The 22279-nt window shown below is 47.4% G+C and overlaps 1 protein-coding gene across 1 annotated transcript; it reads right to left on the bottom strand.

Annotated features, from left to right (window-relative positions):
* Positions 1-428: 428 nt before the first annotated feature.
* REELD1 (reeler domain containing 1) lies at positions 429-20714 on the bottom strand. The gene is given in 11 exon segments (XM_075543527.1): positions 429-664; positions 667-774; positions 777-960; positions 1781-1847; positions 2775-2942; positions 2944-3082; positions 11002-11154; positions 11235-11253; positions 13502-13542; positions 13545-13718; positions 20510-20714. Coding segments are annotated over 11 exon segments (1494 nt in total).
* Positions 20715-22279: the final 1565 nt, after the last annotated feature.

The raw sequence follows: 22279 nt of genomic DNA on the forward strand, positions 1-22279 counted from the left end.
TTTCCCGAGAGTTGGAAGAGATGAGGCTGACACACGGAGGAGGGGCTGCGTGTCTATTTCGGCGGCTCCTCGCGGCATCAGAGGAAGCTCCGCGGCCCCGGGAACCTAGTTAATGAGCAGGTTATACAATATTCATTGTGCTCCGTTTAACTCTTCAAACAGAACACGTCTAATTGAGAAGGCGGGGCGGGGGAAACAGCAGGAAAAGAAGCTAAATTACAGATGTGGGGACAACAAAGCTTGGGAAGAACTCGCCGGATAATACAACTGTCCGTTGGAGACTTCCTCCAGGATGGCTCTCTGACTGGGGGCCCAGGGAGTCGCATGGGCTCTGTTCTCGGCAGATCTACACCCCCCTCCTCCCCCCGCCAAAAGGCCGGCTACTTGGTCCTCTCGGAGGACCATCTTGCTGCCCACCGAAGGAGGGGTCAGTAATAGTCCGCGGGAACCCAAACCAAGCTGTTGTCCCCTGCCCTCCTGACCCGGGCAGGCTCACCACCCTCGCCCCTGGTGATAGCACCCCCAGCGGGCTCCCTGGAGGACACCTGCGTCCGCCCGTGGCAATACCGTGTGTGCAGGTGGTGTAGGCCAGCAGCCAGCGCCGCGCCCAGGAGGACCGGAAGGCAAAGCAGGAGGCCCAGCTGGGACGCCTTCAGCGGGAGGCCTGGCCAATCTCAGACTTGGGGTTGGCCATCCTCGGGACTAGCTCCTCACCCTGATCACTCTCTGCCCCTACTCCAAGGTCCTTGCGCTTGGATTGCGGCAGGAAGCCGGGGCGCGTTTGGATGCCTCTGGAGGGTACCTGGAAGTGGCCAGGGTGTAGAGAACAAGGGGTGGGCTGCAGGCCCCAGCTCTGTCCTCAGTGAACACTCCCGAGGTCCAGAGGGGCTGAGGACCAGGATGCTGGACGGTAGACAGAGGAGGCCTCCTCATGGTCCTGTTGGGGGCCTCGGTCTTGTCCTAGAAAATCAGAAGAGAACAAGGAAGTCAGGGGGCTGGCACTCCCCTCAGCTCTCCCAGAACTTGATGACCACTGTGGGCTCCTTATGGTAGCCCAGGCACCAGCTGGAAATCCAGCCCTTCACCTGCTCCCCCAGGAGCTCAGGGTGCAGTGTTCAAGTCCATGAAGATGCACTTGCTGTCGTGGCCGCTGGAGACCCCAGCAAGAGAGGGGAGGCCCATCACAAGAATAAACATAGGGCCCTGTAAGGGGCTTCCACACAGATAGGGGTGGCTGTGTCCGCCTGGCTGGCTGAAAGCTTTTAGTGTATCATTTTATGCTGTGCCTCCTACAAAAGGGACCATTTAATCTTGCTGGAGCTTCCAATAAATTTGAGGAAGAATATTACCCCATGTTTTATTTTGTGTTCCTTTAACGTCTTCAAACGTATAATAAATCAGGGGGCATGTATATTTTATGTGGCCCATTGATCGAACCTCTGGGGCCACACACAATTTTCCCTGACCGATGCTATGAAGGAGGGGAGTGGGGAGGGGAGAGAGGAGAGGAATTATTAACCAAGCCGAAGTGGAGAAAAGAAATCACTAAAACCATCAATTTCTACAAGTGCCGATACCTTTGGAGACACCACGTGTAATGGTGAGGCTGGTATTGATTAGAGGAAAGATCCGATGTGCTTATCATCCCCTGGTTTTCTTTCACTCTGGCTTCAGCTACTAGACTAACAGCTGATTTCCCAGCCTGGCACTTCCCACTCCAGGGTCAAAGTAGCAATGCGATCCCTACCCCACCTCATGCACAATAAGGGTCATTTAGTACCTGCTCGGGCCAATCAGAGGCCGAGCAAGTTTCCGACGACTCAAAGCTTGGATAATCTTGAGTCCTAGATGAAAGAATGGCAGGGCTGTGAACGCATCCCTCAGGACGTTGGCAGCAGCATTTCCTGCCTCCAGGGGTTGTGAGTGTTGGCTACCCAGGAGCCACCCCTGACTCATGGTGACCCCCATGCACAAGTGTGATCCACAGACTTTCGCTAGCTAAAGGAGTCCTTGATGGTACAGTGGTTGCGCCTTGGGTTGCGATCCGCATGGTTGGCAGTTCAAAACCACCAGCAGCTCCCCAGGAGAAAGACTGGGCTTTCTAGTCCCATAAACAGTTACAATCTCAGCAGCACACAAGCCCCCATTGATAGACAGTGGGTGACGTGAGTGAGGAGCTTGTTGTTGTTGTTGTTGTTGTTGTCACATGCTGTGGAGTCAATACCAACTGTTAGTGACCCCATATGACACCCTGGAACTGCTTCATGCCCTTTCCTCGGTTGAAAATCTTTGTGGGAGTGGATTTCCAGGCCTTTCCAGAGTTGCTGGTGGGGTTGATACTTTTAGTTAGCAACCGGTGGTAATCAGAGAATCGCACGGGAACCCGGGAGCCCACAGAGAAGTGGGATCGGCCACAGACTCACCACTGTCCTCTCCCACTGGGAGAACGTTGACTTGATGCTGGGAAGACTCCTGAGGGTGGACGTGGGGCAGAGGTAGCAGTGGAAGTGGAGGACGAGTGGGGACAGCGGCCAAGCTCTTCCCGGATGCTTTTATTGATGTCCAAGAGAGTCCAGCTTCTGGGTGTGGCTACCCGCTCCAGGTCCTTCTGGGCAATCTCCTTTCTGGGGCCCACATTTCTCATGCACCCACGAATAAATGTGCCTGGGGTGTTTTTCTGTCAGACTCTTGGAAGTGTTCATTTACTCAGCACCCCGGTGTTCAGACTGGTCGCACCCCAGGGCTGAATGGCCCACCCACTGGCTCATTAGCTATGGTAGGTGCCAGGGCTGGACTCAAAGCCCTGTGAGGAGACCCTCCTGAGGGCAAGCAGCCTCTCCAACATTTAGCTATCCCGAGATAGTTCTAGAGTTGGGTTGCTGTCGGTGCTGGGGTGCTGGCCATTGCTGCCTGCAGCAGGTATGTGTAAAGATGGTTGAGGCAGTCTCTGTACCCCTGGGAAGCTGCGTGGCCCCAATACTGGTAGCAACAGGATCCAGGTGGTCCTCTTCTGCAATTCCGTTGAGCCCAGCCATCACATCATTTGTGTGTTGCGGTGGGCGAGGGATGGGGCCACTGGGAGCTAAAGAGAGGCCCAAAGACACAACAGGAAGAAGAAGAGCATTTTCCTTGTATTGATTGGCACAACTGACCGCAGCAACAGGGTTAGTGCTGGACACTTTAACGTGCTTTGAGGAGAGATCGTTAAATGTAAGTCACTCAGCATTGTCAACATAAAGATAATCTGTCCAGTAGCATAGGCTCCCAACCACGCAGTGAAGCACTGTTGTCTTACTCTTTTTAAAGAGCAAGTCCCTGAACCTTCTCACTGGGTCCACTGTTTAATAGCCACCCAACTCTGGGAGGAAAATGTTTCTAGGTAGGAAAAATAAATGGACTTCCCCAAATCAAAGAATTTTAGAATTCTGACATCTTTCTTACATCTTATCAACAATGAAGACACCCCGATGATGGTATGGCTTGCCCCTCTGCGGGGGGCACATGTGAGTCTGCTTGCCATGCACCACACTCACCAGATAATTTCTCCTCTGTAACTAGAGAGGGCCTCCACCAGGGCAGCAAGCACGCAAGGATCTGAGGACAGATTATTGTCTGGGTTTGAAGCTTCATTCTACGAAGTCTTAGCCAAGGCAAGTCCTCCCAGAGTCTGCCTTCATTCCTAAATGGGATAGATCATGGTGCCTATGATGGTCAATTGCATATGTCAACTTGGTTAGATTATGGTTCCCGGTGAGCTGGACAACATTACTCCAGTTGTTGTAATGTAAGACAACATCATGTAACTTGACACATTCAGTAATGCTACTGAGTTTAAAATATCGAAAAGCAAGGATGCTGCTTCGGAAACTAAAGTGTGCCTGACCAAGCCATGGTATTTTCAACCACCTCATACGCATGTGAAATTTGAACCTTGAATAAAGGAGACAAGAAGAATCAGTGCCTTTGAATTATGGTGCCGGCAAAGAATTTTGAATGTGCCAAGCACTAACAAATCTGTTTTGGAAGAAGTACAGCCAGAATGTTCCTTGGAAGCAAGGTTGGCGAGACTTCATCTTATGTACTTTGGACATGCTACCAGGAGAAACCAGTCCTGGAGAAGGACATTGTGCTCATAAACTGGGGGGGGGGGGGGCGCGAAAAAGAGGACGAGCCTAATGACATGGACTGACACAGTGGTGGCCACAATGGGCTCCAACAAGAGGACCACTGTGAGGATGGGGCAGGACCGGGCGGCGCTTCGTTCTGTGGTCCATAGAGTCACTATGAGTCAGAACCGGCTCGATAGCACCTAACAACAACAGTGTGATGTAATGAATCGGTTGTAAAAGGGAGCTTTCTTAGAGTGTGCTTTTCCTCCACTTTGAATAGACGTTTTGACAAACTCGCGTCTCTTTATGCTGCTCTCTTTCTGCCACTTGACCTGCAAACCATGAGATGCAAGCCTGCAGGAGCCTCCAGCCTGATGCCGAGCCTACACATGTGCCATCAGTTTCCACAATTGTATGAGCCAAGTCCTTGAAGTCATTCTCTCATGTGTCTTTGTGCTCTCTCTCTCTGTAAACCCAATCCAAACCCACTGCCATCAAGTCAGTTCTGACTCAGCATCCTTTTATAGGGTTTATGAAACGATCAAGTTTTACTAGAGCAGAAAGCCTCCTCTTTCTCCCACAAGTACACATAGATGTCACATGTGAGAGGTCTTCAAATGTTTGTTACTAGCTTGTTACAACATGTCTGAGCAGGACCTGGTTTTAGACACTGAGAAAGACAACAGTTTGAAAAGGGCACAGTCAGAGCAGCATGGATCCCACAGAGGCTGAAGCCTGACCAAACATGAAATGTGTGGTGAAGCGCCAGTGGAAGAATGGTGAAATCACTGAGGCCTTGGGAAGAGTGGATGGGGACACTGCCCGAGGCAAACCAGTGGCTACCAAAGGACAGCTCATGATAGGAAGGGATAAACAAACCAGGAAGACGAAGCTCACAGCAGGAGACCATTCAAAATTTATGAGGAAATCTTGGTTGCCCTAATTAAAGACTGACAATTAACACCAGAAACAATAATCAACATGGTAAACATCTCCACTGGCCCGGCTTACATAATCCTGACTGAAAATTAAAGTTGAGCAAACTTTCCAATTGGCCAAAACAGGTGCACCCAGCTTGGCTGGCTGTAGACCAAAGCAGTTTTTCGTGGAAATTTTAAATAAGTGGGATCAAGATCCTGAAGGACTTCTGGGAAGAACTGTGACACAAGATGAGACAAAGATTTACTAGTACAATCCTGAAGACAGATATCTATCCTGAAGGCAGACAGAAGTTTATTTGTGTTTTACTCACTACGGGAAGGGATTTGCCTGTGTGGATCATAACAAGCTGTGGGTAGTTTTGAGAAGAATGGGAATCCCAGAACACTTCCTTGTGCTCATGAGGAACTGAATATGGATCAAGGGGCAGTTGTGCAAAGGGAATAAGGGGATACTGCATGGTTTAAAATCAGGAAAGGTGAGCATCAGAGTTGTATCCTCTCACCATACTTACTCAATCTGCATGCTGAGCAAATCATCAGAGAAGCTGGATTCTATGAAGAAGAATGTGGCATCAGGATTGGAGAAAGGCTGATTAAAAACCTGGCATTGCAAATGACACAAACTTGCTTGCTAAGAAGGAGAACTTGAAGCACTTGCTGATGAAGATCAAGGATTGCGGCCTTCGGGATGGATTATGACTCACTGTAAAGAAAATCCAAATCCTCACTACTGGACCAAAAGATAATATCCTGATAAATGGAGGAAAGGTTGAAGATGTCAAGGATTTTGCCCTGCTTGGATTCACAATCAGTGCTCTTGGAAGCAGCAGTCAAGAGATCAAAAAACGAGTTGCATTTGGCAAATCTACTGCACAAGACCTCTTTAGAATATTGAAAAGCAAGGATGTTACTTTGAGGACTAAGATGCACCAGGCCCGAGACATGATATTTTCAATCACCTCATTCGCATGTGAAGGTTAGACATCGAATAAGGAAAGCAAAGAAGAATCAATGCATTTGAACTCTGGTGCTGGTGGAGAATATTGAGAGTACCATGGACTGCCAAAAGAACCAACACATCTGTCTGGAAGAAGTACATCCAGAGTGTTCTTTGGAAGCAAAGATGGCGAGACTTCATCTCACTTTGGACATGTTGTCAGGAGAGACCAGTCCCTGGAGAAGGACGTCATGCTTGGTGAAGCGGAGGGGCAGTGACGGAGAGAAAGGCCCTCAACAAGATGGACTGACACAGCGGCTGCAACAATGGGCTCAAACTCGGAACAATTGTGAGCATGCTGAAGGGCCAGGTGGGCTTTCATTCTGTTTCCAGAGCGTCACTATGAGTTGTAACTGTTTCCACAGCATCCTGAAAACATTAAGAATTCAGGCACAGACACAGCCGTGGCCACCAATGGGTCCAAGCAAAACCACACTCACCCCCCCGGGAATAAACGTCCTGGCGAAAGTTTTCTGAGATGTTCAACTCATTTTCCTTACTGGTTTTCCGCAGGGCCAAACAATGATTGCATTTTGCTTACTTTGAGAGTTTTGAGAAAGTTAGCCTGGGAAAGCTCCACCAGAGTCATCCTACACCAGGACACCGCTTCTACTCCTTTCTCTCATCAGACGAGGGCACTTTGGCCAGAGGTTTGATAAGAAATCTCGAGTCATGTACTTTCCGATTCTAATTTGGTGCCATCAGACATTTTTTGCTGTTGTTAATTTGTTTCACAGTTAAAAAAAATTAATTCCTTATACTTCCATCAATAATGTAAAGAAGATGACGCTGACATGGTTAAATTCCCACGACCTTCTGCTCTTTAGGGCTCTTTTGAACAGAACAGCTGGTGACATCACTTAGAAAAGTGCCTTGGCCTTGATGGAGCTTATGTGAAGAAACAACATTTATTTATAGCCTCGATCAGTTTATTCCATTTTCCCCAAACCTTCTGAAGTCCCCTTGTATGTGTGCTGAAATGCCTTATGTATTACATGTAAGGATAACATACAGCTATCGCTGGTTTCGCTCCTCTAGAGAGCCCTGACAGCGACAAGGCCAAGAGCACAGAGGCGCTGAGACGGTGGGCGCAGTGGCCGGCAGGTCTGCAGCACTCACTGAGGGCTGACCAGGCTGTCCTCAGAGTCACGAGGGTGCTGCTAACCACCAATGGTGCTGGTAGAAGCTTGCCCTAGCCAGGCCTCCAACTCTAATGGATTAAACATTTTTTCTTTCTTTTGTCAGGGGACACCTATTTGCTCCGGTGGCTTTATCAACTTAAAAAGATGAAGAACAAAACAGCATAATGCAGATACATAGAGCGGGGCACAAATCCTGACAGTTTTAAACTGCTGCCTGAACTCTAAATGCACTCAGACCTGCCACCCACGGGGCACTGTGGGGGTGCTGGGGATGAAGAAGGGATGCAGACTTGTCACCATGACCCCTGAACTCAAACTCCAGGAGGAGAGACTGTACCCGACCACATAAATTGCCATGTGATAAGCATTCTCATACGGGAGATAAGGAAGCAATTACATTTGCCTACCAAGAAACGTGGGGGAAATTTCATCAAGGAGACATTTGAACAGCCAGGCAAGATACTTGGATCACCATGAGGAATGGCCCAGTTAGAGGAACGATCACATGGTAAAGGTGAACCTACAATGGGGGAGTCGAGGAAGATCCCAAGGTGCCCCAGAGGGTCCTACTGGAGGTACGTTCAGAGGATACAGTAAGTTATTCCCCAGCTTTGAAATTTTCCATTTGCTTATTTGTCTTCTTAAAGTTAAGAAATTGATTTATTCGTTTGCTTAGAAGGCATCCTCTTCCAAGAGAGAGAGAGAGAGAGAGAGAGAGAGACCTTTTTCCTTTGGAAAACACTAGTGTAGAAAAAAGTGGGCTTGGAGCAGAAGGGAAAAACTGACAGTGCGGGGCATAATGAGAGTCTAGCCTGTAGCTGCTTGCACTGGCCTTTGTGGTCCCCTGGGGGACAAGGGTCCCAGCAGGGTCAGACATCAGAGAGCCCACAGGCTAAATATGACACATCCTCCTGAAACCCCCCCCCCCTTTTACTCACATCCATATCAAAACAAACACAGTTGTGCTTGAGGCTAAGATGCAACATTTGCATGGTTTATAAATTAAAACATGAGACTTTCCAAACAAACGGTGGGTTTGCAAATGTTCTTCAGGCCTTATTCTCAGACCCCTGAGTACTTTACTTTGTGACAGGAGTGTCTTGGTGAAAGGAGTCAGGGTGGGTGCTGGGAAATAGGGCAGGGACAAAAGATTTTGGACAAAGGTAAAGTGCGGAGGTGGGTGAGTTCATGCTTGCGCCCAGGTCTGCTAGACAGAGCAGAGGCAAGGATTTGAGCTGTATTTGGCAAACAACCAGAAAGTCCCATCAAAGCTGAATGGAGGCGGAAAAGGTGGTGTATGCATACGATGGGATTCAGCTGAGCCTTAAAGAGAAGCAAATTCCTGGTGTCTGCCACCACAGGGACACCCCCCCTCCACCCCCTTGCAGGCACGGTGCATAGTGAAATAAGTCAGTGATGAAAGGACCAACACTTCATCAGCTCACTTATATGAGGTAAGTAAATACCTTTTTAAAAGCAGAGATTATTAGCAGCAATTACCAAGGGTGGGAGAGACAAAGGGGAAATTATGGCAGAGGGGGCAAGGAGTTGATGTTCGTGGCAGTAGAACAATTTGAACAAATGATGGTAATGGTTAGACAACATAAAGAATATCATGAAAGTCATGAAAATTTACTTGTAGAGATCATTGAGTTCAAAGATGCTTTGGTGTGTATATATTTATAAGAGACAATCTAGTCAGGGTGCAGCATAACACCAAAACACACAACCTTCCTCTAGTTCAGCGGTTCTCAACCTGTGGGTCACGACCCCTTTGGGGGTCTACTGACCCTTTCACACGTGTTGCCTGATTCTTAACAGTAGCAAAATGACAGTTATGAAGTAGCAACAAAAATAATTTTATGGTTGGTTCCACACCAACCATATTAAAGGGTTTAATACCCCAATTAAAGGGTATGAAATGGTCGTGGCATTAGGAAGGTTGAGAACCACTGCTCTAGTTCTTTAATGCTTCCCCCCTCCCCACCACCACTATCATGGCCCCAATTCTACCTTATAAATCTGACCAGAACATGTACACTGATACAGATAAGAGCTCACAACACAGGAAATCCAGGACAGATAAACCCCTGAGGACCAAGAAGGGGAGTATCGATACTAGTAGGGCAAGGGAAGCGGGTGCTGGGAGGGGTTAGTGAAGCAAGGGGGAACTGATCACAATAATCGACAAATGGCCCTGCTCCCAAGGGGATGGATAACAGAAAAGAGGGTGAAGGGAGAAAGCGGTCGGTGTAAGACATGAAGAAAATAAGGTGAATTTATAAATTATCAAGAGTTCATGTGGGACAGGAAGGTAGGGAGGGGGGAGGGGGTGAAATGAGGAGCTGATACCAAGGGCTCAAGTAGAAAGAAAATATTTTGGAAAAGATGATGACAACATATGTACAGATGGGTTTGACACACTGGATAGATGTATGGATTGTGATAAAAGCTGTAAGAGTCCCCAATAAAATAATATTTAAAAAACAACGAAGTCCTTTTGAAGATATGGTGTCCCTGACCCAAGCCATGGTTTTCTCCATCACCTCACATGTGACAGTTGGATGATGAATAAGGAAGCCCGAAGAACTGAGGCATTGTGGTGCTGGTGAAGAATACTGAAAGGACCACGGACTGCCAGAAGAACAAACAAACCTGTCTTGGCAGAAGTACGGCCAGAATGCTCCTCAGAAGCAAAGATGGTGCATTAGTCTGGGTCCTTCAGAGAAACAAATCCACGGAAACACATGTATAAGAGAGAGTTTTATATAAAGGTTAAGTGCACATCAAGAAAACATCCCAACCCAGTGCTGCCCAAGCCTACAAGTCCAACATTAACCCATATGTCCAACACCAATCCACAAAGTCCTCCTCCATCTCATAAAACAGACACTATGACACCAACTGCAGGAGGAAAGCTAAGTCAGTGAATGTGTAAGCATTTCAGCACTGGCAGGGGTCTCTACATGGCTGCTCCAGCACCCAGGGCTGCATCAGGGTAGGTCCATGTGGTTTCTCCTTGGAAGTGAGTCTTAACAGCTTGAAGTGAGTCTTGCAGGAAGTGAGTCTTACCAGCTGAAACAGGGAACTGGCTAAGGCAGCTGCACCCCGGGCAACCATCACAAAGCAAGAGACCTGAGAACTAGAAAGGCGAGGCTCCCTGAGCCATTTACCCCTCCGCTCTTCAATTAACCCCACATGTGTTTATCGGCCAGGTTGGCACAATAAACTAACTACCTCAGATGGCGAGACCTAGTCTGTCACACTTTGGACCTGTTATTAACACAAACCAGTCCTTGGAGAAGGGCCTCGTGCTTGTAGAGTCAGCAAGAAAGAGGAAGACCTTCAACGAGATGGATTTGATACAGTGGCTACAATGAGAGGCTCAAACATAGGAATGACTCTGAGGATGGTTCCGAACCAGGCAGCATTTGGTTCTTCCGTACCAAGTGGGATCACTGTAAGGCAGACCTTTGGATGGCACCCAACAACAAGAACAACTGGTAAATGGGGGTGAGGGAAAGGTGTGTGTTGTTTGGAGGATTCACAATGCAATGCTCTCCCCCTAGCCCAGAGTCCCACTGAATTCATTCGGTTGGGCCTGACAGTGCCTTGCTGCAGTAAACAAACAAACAAACACACAGCTATGAGGTCTTCCTCCTTTCACGGTCAAGTTATCATGTCCCCAAGAAGTGCTGCAGTCGGGCAGGCAGGTGTGTGTTGTTTGTCAGGGACAGAAACCAGCCACAGTAACTTTTAGGCCTAAAGATAGCCAATGAGCACCAAGCTAGCAAATCCAGTGCACGCCGTACCTGAACCCATTCCTTCAACGTCACTGGGACTCTGTCGCGGGGCTGGCATGACTGAGTGGGCCTCCACGTGGCCGGCAGCATGGGTTCTGCTGTATGTCTGCTGGGACACAACGGACAATTCAATCCATGCCCAGTACGTAATATATGACTGGACTTCTGATAGGCCGTGGAAAAACAAAAGAACAGAGCAATTCAAGGATTTAGTGTCCCTTAAATAATAGCTCGGTTCCTGCTGACAGAAAGGAGCGCACGCTCTAAAAGGTAACGGAGAACAAAAGGCCCCAGGGACAGAAGAACTGGAGAGAGATTATTTTCCTGCCCCTTAGAGCGACTTCACTCTTTATAAAAACAAAGCCTCAATAGCATCACACAATTAGAATAGAAAGGGATCTTAAACAACAAGAACAACAACAACCCCTCACTGTCACGGAAGCCATTCTGAACAGCCCCCGTGGGTTGCTGAGATTGTCAATCTTCACAGGAACAGAAAGCCTCATCTTACTCCTGTGGGCCAGCTGGGGGTTTAGAACTGCTGACCTTGTGGTTAGCAGCTCAACACGGAACCCATTATTATTTACCGCCGGTTACCCTTCCGAATAAATATAAAACTGCAAACTCACTGTCATCGAGTGGAGTCGATTTGTGGCGACCCCCACAGGACAGGGTAGCGATGTCCCGGTTGGCTTGAGGGACCGGAACTTTTCCCAACAGAAAGCCTGTCTTTCTTCTTGGGAGTGGCTGAGGGTTTGCAACTCTTGACCTTGTAGTTAGCAGCCCACCGCATAACCACTGTGCTCACTTTGACTAAAAGGCATCTTCTTGAACTATTTAATGGTTGGATTTAAATAAAAGGTTTCATCTTCTATTGTGTTATGGACCATTACCGCTGCATTGAATAACGTAATTAATTAAATGGTTCCATAATTAATTTCTATCAGAATTATAGATTTTCTGGAAAATTAGAGATTAAGTATTCATATTTAAAATAATATTTTCAATGCACAATGCCATCCTTCACAAACATTTTTATTTATCCTCCTAAAAATTTCAGGCATGGGATATTGACAAGTATCATTTTTTGTGTGTGTGCATTTTAAAGATTCGGAATTCAATCATAAAAATACAATTCATTTGGCTAAGGTCACCCCAAAACTTCAAGATCAAGTGAGGGGCCATACTTCAGGCCCCCTCGCGTGATTTCCAGGCTCAGATTACATTATCATGGGGAAGGATTCTGGGAGGTGAAACCACACGGGGGGATGCCCTTGGGTCAAGGGGCAACTTTGGGCTGTTTAACAACTCTGTGGAATGGAGGCAATCACTTCTACCCCAGTTGGGTGGTACACTGCAGCTCTGACAGTAAGTCAGAAAACAGGAATGGAAGAGCTTTGAGAAATAAAAGTGATTATCCAGATGCCTGGCGCTGCAGAGGGTCCACCATTGGACTGTGAACCTCGGCCCAGGTGGTTCAAACTCACCAGACACTCCGCTGGAGGAAGATGAGGCTTTCCGCTCCCATGAACATGGACTGGCTCAGAAACCCCGAGAAGCGGTTCTTCTGTGTCCTAAAGGGTAGCTATGCGCATCAATGTGACGGCAGTGGGCTAGATTTTTATTTTTAAGGACTGCAAACAACCCACAGTCTCTGCAGGTGACCAGGATCAACGCTGTGACCAGAAGCTGAGTTGATTCACAGGTTAAATGAGCACTAGCCTTACCAGCGGGGCAAGAGGATCCGGACAGGATTCTGTTTCCTCCCAGCCGCCATGCCTACTGAGGTTGCACACCTGGGGGTGGGGTGGGGAGGGATGGATTGGGGACACTGTGGAGAGGGGCACATGCAACACTTCCATTGCTCCCAGGGCAGAGGGGGTTCATGGAGAGGATGACCTTGACTCTCTGATACATTTATGAGGGGACAGAGAAGGGGGAAGGGTCCCTGGGGGGTGCTAACAACGAAGGCCCCTGACTTCTAACCAGAAGAAAGACTAAACAGATGTCGCATGTTGAGAAAACTATGAAGCGCTCACAGTTGCCAGGAACTGTCCGGAGCCTTCTGCCGGCTGGGCCATTCCCCCGCAGCCCTGGGACGGAGGGACGGCCATCTCGTAGCCTCGAAGCATGGGCACTGAGACTCCGGTGACCCTCCCTGCTCTCCGAATAGTAGTAGCCTCTCAGTGTCCACTTGTCTGCCTGCCTTCGGTCTCTTTCTTGGCTCCCATCCTCCTCCCTCAGTTCTTTTGTCCTCTGGCCAGAATTTCTTGGAAAGGGTGGCCAGGATTCATTTGTGCCCAGGGACCAAGAGAAAAACCAGACTTGGGCACTGGCAAAGGAGAGAGGTTAGGGAGGAAATGATGTTCTCTCTAGATAAGCTCGGTCGTTTGGGAGGGCTCTGATCTTATTATAAGGCACCCCGAGGGAGGACAGGGAATGGCCATGGGCAGGGTGGGGGGGCACCATTACTCAGGGGCAGCCCTTCCCTGGCGCCCTTACAGGAAGCTAACGTCCCCACTGGCTGGGCAGGTGCCTTCCCCAGGAAGGCAGGTTTCTCTTCAGGGACTTGTCCGAGTGGGTGACTGCGTCAGCCTCTTCAGCACAAGCCATCCGTTTGGAATGCGGAGGGATAAAAACTAAAGTGCCAACCGTCTGGAGATGGGCCATTCTGTGAGCCTGGGGCAGAAATCCCATGAAGTCCCGACTGCTCCGCACAGTCACAGCAACCAAGAACAGGGAACCGCATGTGGGGGGAGGAGGCTGGACTTTGCCGCCTTCTGAGACACCGTCACAGGGCCACTGACAAGACAGAAGAAGCTTCACCCCCACCCCGCACCCCCCAAAGGATTAGGGGAAAAGAAAAAGTGGAAGTGTGAATGCGCACCCCAACGCAACCCCGTCAGCATCAAAGAGCGAAGACGAGAGACCGCGGCTGTTATCTTCCCCCCCAATACTGGAGTCAGACAAACCTCAGTAAGCAAAGCCCAGAGGTCAGAAAGGAAGAGACAAGTGAACTGTGATAGATTGAAAAAAACTGAATACAGGTGAATGAAAGAAAAAAAAGAAGACCATTGTCAGATACAGAAGCAGATACAAAACAAGAGGCATGCACCAAGCGAAAAAAAAATACCCATGGCGAGTAAATAAATGAATGCCCCCAATTAACGAAGGAGTTACACTACATAAAAAGTTAAATCATGATTTTAAAATCCAGCACAACGAGACACTATTTTGTAACAACCACGTCAGCAGCTATTCGGTGTAGAATTATACCCAGTATTCATAGGCCACTGGGAAAAGGAAGAATGTCCCTTGAGGATGCTGGATCTATAAACCACGTAACTCTTTGGAGGCGTGGTCCTCTGACAATGTCATCCTCCTTAATAATGCTTACCCTTTGACCTAGCACTTTTAGCTCTAAGAATCTTTACTGCGGACACCCCTGCATAAATAAGCAGAGCCAACACGTGAGTTCATTGCCCAATGAACGGGTTCTCTCCACCGAGTCCCTGCTAACGGAGCTGGGTTTATGCTCACATAGCAAGGGAACCTCTCCTGTTCTTAGATAGGTGAGCAGGCCGCGGTGGTTCAGTGGTAGAATGTCACCCTCTTTGTGGGAGCCCTGGGGTGGGTCTGCTGCCCCTTAAGAGTTGCTCACAGGGATAGCTCCATCTTGTCTGGGAAGAGGGGTGTCAAACTGGCGGGCTGCAAGTCGCATGTGACCCTGAGATAATTTTTTGTGGTCCACGATGCTCTGAAATAAAATGTAATGAGGGAATTGTGTGCACGGCATTTCCTCGATCTCCCCTAAGTGTTATTTTCTTCATAACAATTTTTTCTATTTTCACTTTATTTCAGAGCATCGTGGGCCACAAAGAATTACCTCCAGGGCCGCATGCAGCCCACGGGTCACCAGTTTGACAGCCCTGTCCTAGAAGGTCACTGTGGGTTGATCTTGACGTGATGGCGGTGAGTTTTTTCCTCTGCAAGAGACCAAGGGAGCCTCATAGGCAGCGACCACCCATCTATCAGTGAAGACTGTGTGTTGCTGTGATGTTGAACAGGTTTCAGCCAGTTGGTCATTCAGACTAGGGCAAACTAGGGGGGAAAGGCCTGAAATCTCCTGGAAAATCAGCCAACAAAAGCCCCACGGATCAGTTATGCATAGTGTTACCAAGCCTTAAAGTCTGACTAGAAGGCAGCCGGCAAAGACAGTCCTCTCCCTATTTCCAGGGGGTGAATTGTGATGAGATTCAACTTCACTGTTGGCAATTCCGTTCTTCCTCAGTGTGATCCAGGCCCCGCCAGTGATGGAGAGCTGGTAACAACTAAGGACACATGTTTCCAGCACGGACCTTTGATTCTGGTTTTGAACCTGGCATGGGGGCACAGGACTATGGGCGCTCTCCTGACCGGAGACTGGGGAATGGCAAATGAAGGATGAAGCCCAACTTGATGATGATGACTTGACACATACAGACGCCCCGCTTCCAGACTTGTGAGGGAAAATGAATGTCTTTAATGTGTTCAAGTTTTGTTTATTGGTTTTCTGCTAAATCGCAACTAAAAGCAACCCTGACTCAGAGTGAGTGAAGGTCTAAGAATGCCCATTAGCACTGTTTCTCGTGCCAAATATTGGGAAACTTAAATGCTCCTCACTAGGAAATGAGTTCAATCAACAATGCGCTGCAATGTAGTCATTGAAAATCAACTCTGACACTACTGATAGGTGAAAGATGCAGGTGTGATGCAGAAGCGTTTCCTTTCTGCCCGGGTAAGGTTGTGCTCATCTGAAATCACATGTATACCTACTTCCACTCATGGAAAATTCCTGGAAGATGGCAGAGAACCTAAGGTTGGCTACTTTTGGGGAATCAAGTGGAGTACTGAGGAGCAGGGAAGGGACGGACACGTTTACTCCTCCCCCTTCTACTCGTGCACACTGTCATGCTGCTTTTAAACTGCAGTAACCTGCAATAATAGTTGAAGGTCAGAGCCCCGATGTCTGCCCCATACTCCCTCTGCATGTTTGCATTCTCCTGGGGCTGCATGTGACGTTTCCTCTCACTGTAAGTGCCTGCTGTTTTCTTCATTTGACACGCACGAAAGTGGAGTCGGGAGGGGGTGGAGGGAAGAGGTGCTCCCCCACCCCTGGTGAAGGGAGCCATCCTCAAGCAGTGGATGTCCCGGTCTCGCTATCATTCAGAGGGGGCTCAGTTTCCCTGAGACTCCCCATTGGAACGGAGCCCTGGTTGTCCACGGCAGCCACCTGCTCTGTTTCACACTTGGAATGCACACTTCATGGAAGCATCAGCCAAGAGATCAAACAAGTGCAATGAGCAAGTCTGCTGCAGAAGACCTCTTTAAAAATTTTAATTATTATTATTATTAATTTTTAGAAGACCTCTTTCAAGTGTTTATGAGTAAGGATGCCACTTTGGTGCACCTGACCCAAGCCTCAGTATTGTCAGTCTCCTCAAATATATGTGAAAGTTGGACAGTTGGTGAGGAAGACTAAAGAAGAATGGAGGCATTTGAACGAAGGGGTTGGCATATGTTGCATGTTAAAAATAAGGTGGAAAGGCAGAAGAGCCAACACATGTGTCTTGGAAGAAGTACGCTCTGAATGCTCCACAGAAGCACAGGTGGCAAAACTTCACCTCACATACTTTGGACATTGTGTTAGGTCGGGTTCTGTAGAGAAGCAAAACCAATAATGCTTGTAAAAGATTCATATCGAGAAGTAGCTCACGGCGTTGTAGACATGGGTAAATCCAGTCTGGTTCAAGTTTGCTTTATATAGTAAGAAAGAATGTAACAACTAATTAGTCCACACAGTAGTACAGAGGGCTCAGTTTAATGCACTTTCATGAAGAGTTAATATACTGGAAATCCTTCAACTCTCATGAGCTTCAAGGTCCAAGGTCAAGAAGGCAGACAGCAGAGTCTTCCCTCAGGCAAGACAGGCAGAGTCTGCGCACAGGCAGCAGACAGCAGGGTGGGTCAGCAACAGTCAGTAGCACAGAAGTTTAGCAAAGCAGACCCTGATGGGATCTCAAACTCAAGCCCGAGACAGAATCCACCAGTCCCAAGCTCAAATGATGCATGTAGCAGCAGTGTGCTGAAGCAGGACCCAAAGGAGCTTCAAGCCCTAGCAACACCATGCATGGGTTGGCTTGGCCCACAGGTCATGTAGGACACAGGTTGAGGTAGAGAACTAGCTAGCACAGCAGAACAATGGTCTGACTATTGAGCAAGAGAAGATATGGGATGTGGACAGTCTTCATTTATCTCGGTTGCCCTCCAATCAAGCTGCGACCTGATCAGACTCTACCACATGTTCCTATTGGTCTTGTCGGCACCATAAACCTAACTATCACACCTCCCAAATCACAAAGCTTCCCAATTCATATGAGGATATTCACTGATTAAAAAAGAGTTTTAAAGAATTTCAAAGTAATCTTTATGTTAGAAAATGAGAAGACACATGATCTCTGCACGAATAAGAAAATACTAATTTTATGTTTCTAAGTGTGAATGACAATAATGATGTATGTAGCTTCTCCCCATCATGAATGTGAAACTGAGAAGCTCGGCTGTCTGCGCTAGCTGGTTGTCATTCAGTGCTTTTGGCTGCTGAAAGCTTGTTGAGGCTAAGATGCTTACATTTAAAGTGAAAATGCCCAATGATGTGAGAGCCCAACTCCCATGGCTATCATTATCAAGGTGATGCCATGAGCTCTTCTTCCAATTTCTAGACTTCAGCCACACTTTCTTCTTTGTCAACTGTGGTCCAGCAAATTACTTAGTATGACTCTTCTAGCCAGAACCTTTGCAATGATGGTTGGGTGGAAACATGCAAATAAGTATACGCAATTCCAACGTGAATTTGGTCTATTTTTACCGTTCTGGGTATAAAATGAGCCAACTCAGGAGCAGGCATGGGGATCTCACTGTCATTTGGAAAGAAGAACCAGGAGTGTCGTACATCCTCTGAACCTCAAGATTCCTATGTACCAAGACCTCCTTGACCCAGAAGACAGAGGGCTGTGGACCCGAAATGAGTTAGAGAAGTGACACACACAACAGCAGTAGCACCAAGAGTATAAAACCCAACGGTGGAACTCCTGTCCACGAAGCCAGTAAAGCTTATTGCCACCAGGCAGGCAAGAGGCTTTCTTGCAGAGTGGAATGCCTCCAGGCACTTATAAAGGAAGCTAGGTGTACTGACCTCTAGCTAGAGCCAAGCCTCTACTGGCTAAGTCTTGCCGAAGAGTGCCATGCCCTTTGGCAGATAATTGGAAGCATTAAAGAAGCTTTTAACATTTTCCTGGGCAGGCCAGAGGCCAAGGAACCATAAGGGGCCAGAGCTAGGCATGGCTAAAAGGAAACACTCATGACCAGAACTGTATCCTGAGTATTTCTAATCCTGAATTGTAAGCTGTTCACTTCCCTAACAGACCCCATTACTGGACTGGGTTTTCTAGAGAAACAAAACCAGTGACACAGGTATGTATAATAAAAACCTTTGTAGTGAGGAAGAGATTTAGATAAAGAGAGAGGCCTAGCCCAGTCCAACTGATGTCCATGAGTCAGATATTAGCTGGAGGCTCCTGCAGACGCATGCAGCTTCCAGCTGATGAGGCGGGAAGGCAAAGTAGGAAGGCAGGAGATCACAAGCTGGGGAGTGCAGTAGCGCGTGGATCCAAGGTCTGCAGGAAGATGTTAAGGCACGAACAGCTCCCGCATGGGCTGCTACCCCAGAAGCCAGACACAGGAGCCAATCAAACAAGGAAAAGAAAAGGGACCAGAGGGAGAGACCAGTTCTCCACGGAGTCTCATAAAAAGGTCACCCTACCAAGGATATATCATTGGACTATATGACCTGACTGATGGGTTGGGCGCCACCATATTTTCTTATTCTTACAAGTGGAGTGAGTTGACACGAAACCTAACCATCACACCCTGTAATCATGATTATGGTTTGTAAGTTCTGTGTAGACATTGTGGGGAATTATCAAAACCAGCAGAGATGTAGAGAGAGTTGAGGGAGGGGTGGATGGTGTCAGAATGGATAAGGATGGTTGGATGGGAGAAGACTGTTTGAACTCTGCATCATCTAAATCAGCTTTGGGCAGCTGTGGTGTTTGATCACCCTTACCTAGGAGGTTGGAAGAGGCATGCTTCTCATGCCATTCTGACACAGACAGGTTGACAGGCTCCCCTCTCTTGCCTCATCTCTGAGGTCTTCCCAAGCTTCCTTAAAATGTTTGAGAATCATTTTACTTTTCTATGTAAGGCAGCATTTCTGCCAACTTATTGCAAAGCTTAAATTTTGGAAAAATATCCACTTGAATTTTGTTAAAAATTGTAATATTAGCCCTGATCTCAAAATCATTTTTCCATGGCACAAAAAGTACCCTGTCAAGTTTTTTTAAGGCATCCACACACAAAAAAGATAAATTATTATTAATAACTTGTCTCCAGTTACCTGTAGATTGCATTGAAACATGTTTTGTTTGGAATAAATGCATGCATGAATAAACTGGGACCCACACCAGTAACACTATATTTTACTTGCTCTCCTGCTGCCTTTCATTTGATGACAAGGATAAATACTTCTTATAATAATGCCACTTCTATATTCTTCCCTTAAAAAGATTAGTTATCCCAGTCTGGATAGAGCAGAGGATGTACACTGGTGCAGATGGGGGCTGGAGGCACAGGGAATCCAGGGCGGATGATACCTTCAGGACCAGGGGTGTGAGGGGCGATACTGGGAGGGTAGAAGGAGAGTGGGTTGGAAAGGGGGAACCAATTACAAGGATCTACATGTGACCTCCTCTCTGGGGGACGGACAACAGAAAAGGGGGTGAAGGGAGACGTCGGGCAGGGGAAGATATGAGAAAATAATAATTTATAAATTATCAAGGGCTCATGAGGGAGGGGGACCGGGGAGGGAGGGGGAAAAAAGAGGACCTGATGCAAAGGGCTTAAGTGGATAGCAAATGTTTTGAAAATGATGAGGGCAATGAATGTACAGATGTGCTTTACACAATTGGTGTCTGTATGGATTGTGATAAGAGTTGTATGAGTCCCTAATAAAATTTTTTTAAAGATTAGTTATCAATACAAAGATGAGTTAGCCTATGTTCAATACAGAGATGAGTGATCCTATGGTTTTTATATGTCAAGTAGTTCATGCTTATTTTTGTGTAAAAATTCCTCCTTTGGGTTAAGCCAAAGTTTGCCTAGGAAACTCCTGCCTGGGACACACACAATTTGGAACCTGCCCCTGAGACCCAGGGCATCTGAAAGCTCTCACATCCTCTCCTGTAGGCAGCTAGAGGAGTCTCAGGTTGGTGCAAAAAGGTTCACATATTCAGCTGCTGACTATAAAAGCGGAGGGCTTCAGTCTATTTAGAACGTCTTGGTGATTTACTTCCTCTAAACCAGCACTAAAATCCTAAGGATCCCCATTCTACTCAGACACCCAGGGGTGGTAAATCGGTCTGTACCTGGAATCTTGGCAAGTAGGGTGTCCTGCTGGTGTGGATGGTGATGTAATGGGACCCGGCGTTCTGTGGCAGGAATTGAACATGTCTGTGCTGCATGTCTGTACACGCCAGTGAGGTTTCCCCATGGGAAAAGGCCGCTGAGCAGGAAGGCAGGCAGAGGGCAATACAGGTCCAGCTTGAGACAGCTGCGGAGACCCCCATCCTGTCCTGCATCAACAGAACAACAGCTTCAATTTAGGGGTGACTGCAGAAAAGGACCTGCAGGCTTCTTGGGTGTGAATGATCTGACAGAGATCTGACAGACCCTAAGCGCTCAATGCCAAGTTCAAAAAGACAAACCTCACTGTCAAGAAGTGTTCCATGTCCAAAAACCTGGTTTTTGAAACTCTCTCCGTTTGTGACTTTCTCATAAGGCAAGGCCAGACTTTTTGCTTGTTTTTAAGGATAAGCTTTAATTATTAATTCAAAGAAATGAGACCGGATGGATGTTTGTATTCTGGTGCTGGCTCCTTACAAGCAGGCTGGCATCCAAGTGAGTGTGCGCGCCAATACGCCATCGCTGAAGGACACATGTGGTCAGTGGCTCGGGCTCCGGTCTTCTATGATGGCAGTGACAGAGCTAAATGCTGCAGGACTTCTGGCCACGAGCGGGCATTTACAGGAGATTGTTAAGGTGGCAAAGTTATGCTGTCTCCTCGTCCCTTCTCCTGAGGTCACTTTTTACTTGTTTCACTACTTTCTAGCAGAGCAAGTTTCACTCAAGTACATCTGTTTCATATCTTGTTAAAACAGCATTGAAAATCCTAAGGACCTTCATTCTACTCGGACACCCCTGGGGCGTCTGTCTACACCATAGCAGATGGTAAATTGGTCCGTACCTGGAATCTTGTTGCTGGGCAAGTGGGAATTCCTGCTGGTGTGGATGGTGACGTAATGGGTCCTGGTGTGTGTGTGTGTGTGTTGTGTGTGTGTATATGCATATATTCTGGAATAGAATATACTAGTGTGTGTATATATACATATATATATATATATCCTGGAATAGAATAAAATTATTGGATGAACTTTTAAAATGTCATTTTTGTTTACCACATGCCTGAGTGGTATAAACAGGAAAGTGCTGTTATTGACCAGAGGAGGATGGTTCAAATCCATCAGGGGTGCCATGGAAGACAAGCCTGGCGATCTACTTCCAAAAGATCCCGATCTTGAAAACCCAGTGGAGCAGATCTACTCTGAAACACGTGGGTCGCCGTAACTCAGAACTGACTTTCCTGTTGCTGAGCTGTTGTTGCTGTTTTAATGCCAAGCCCAAAGGATTAAAAATGGACCCTGTAAAAGTTGCCTGATGAATATAAAGAAAGAAATCCCAAATAAGGAAGATGAAAAGCTCCCTGAATAAATATTCAAGACTACCGAAGGTATTTTTAAAATCGCTTTATGTTGAAGGAGCCCTGGCGGGGTAGCGGGTCCCTCATCGGGCTGGTACCCTGGAGAGAGCCGTGAAACCAGCAGCCACCCCGTGGAGAACGAGGCCAGAGTTACTGTCTCACAGCTCCACAGCAGTCGTTGGACTCGGTCCTATAGGTCACTCTGAGTGAGAACAACTCAACGGCGGTGAGTTTGCTTCATGTTTATTTATGCATAAGCCTATGCAAAGTCATTTTTAAAGTGTGAGTAATATTTGTAGCAAAATCATTTTAAAGTGTGGATACTACTTGGATGCAACAAGCAACACAAAGCAACACAGCCTTCCTCTTTAGTAA

The sequence above is a fragment of the Tenrec ecaudatus genome, chromosome 3 (genome assembly GCF_050624435.1).
Source record: "Tenrec ecaudatus isolate mTenEca1 chromosome 3, mTenEca1.hap1, whole genome shotgun sequence".
Classification (NCBI taxonomy): Eukaryota; Metazoa; Chordata; class Mammalia; order Afrosoricida; family Tenrecidae; genus Tenrec; species Tenrec ecaudatus.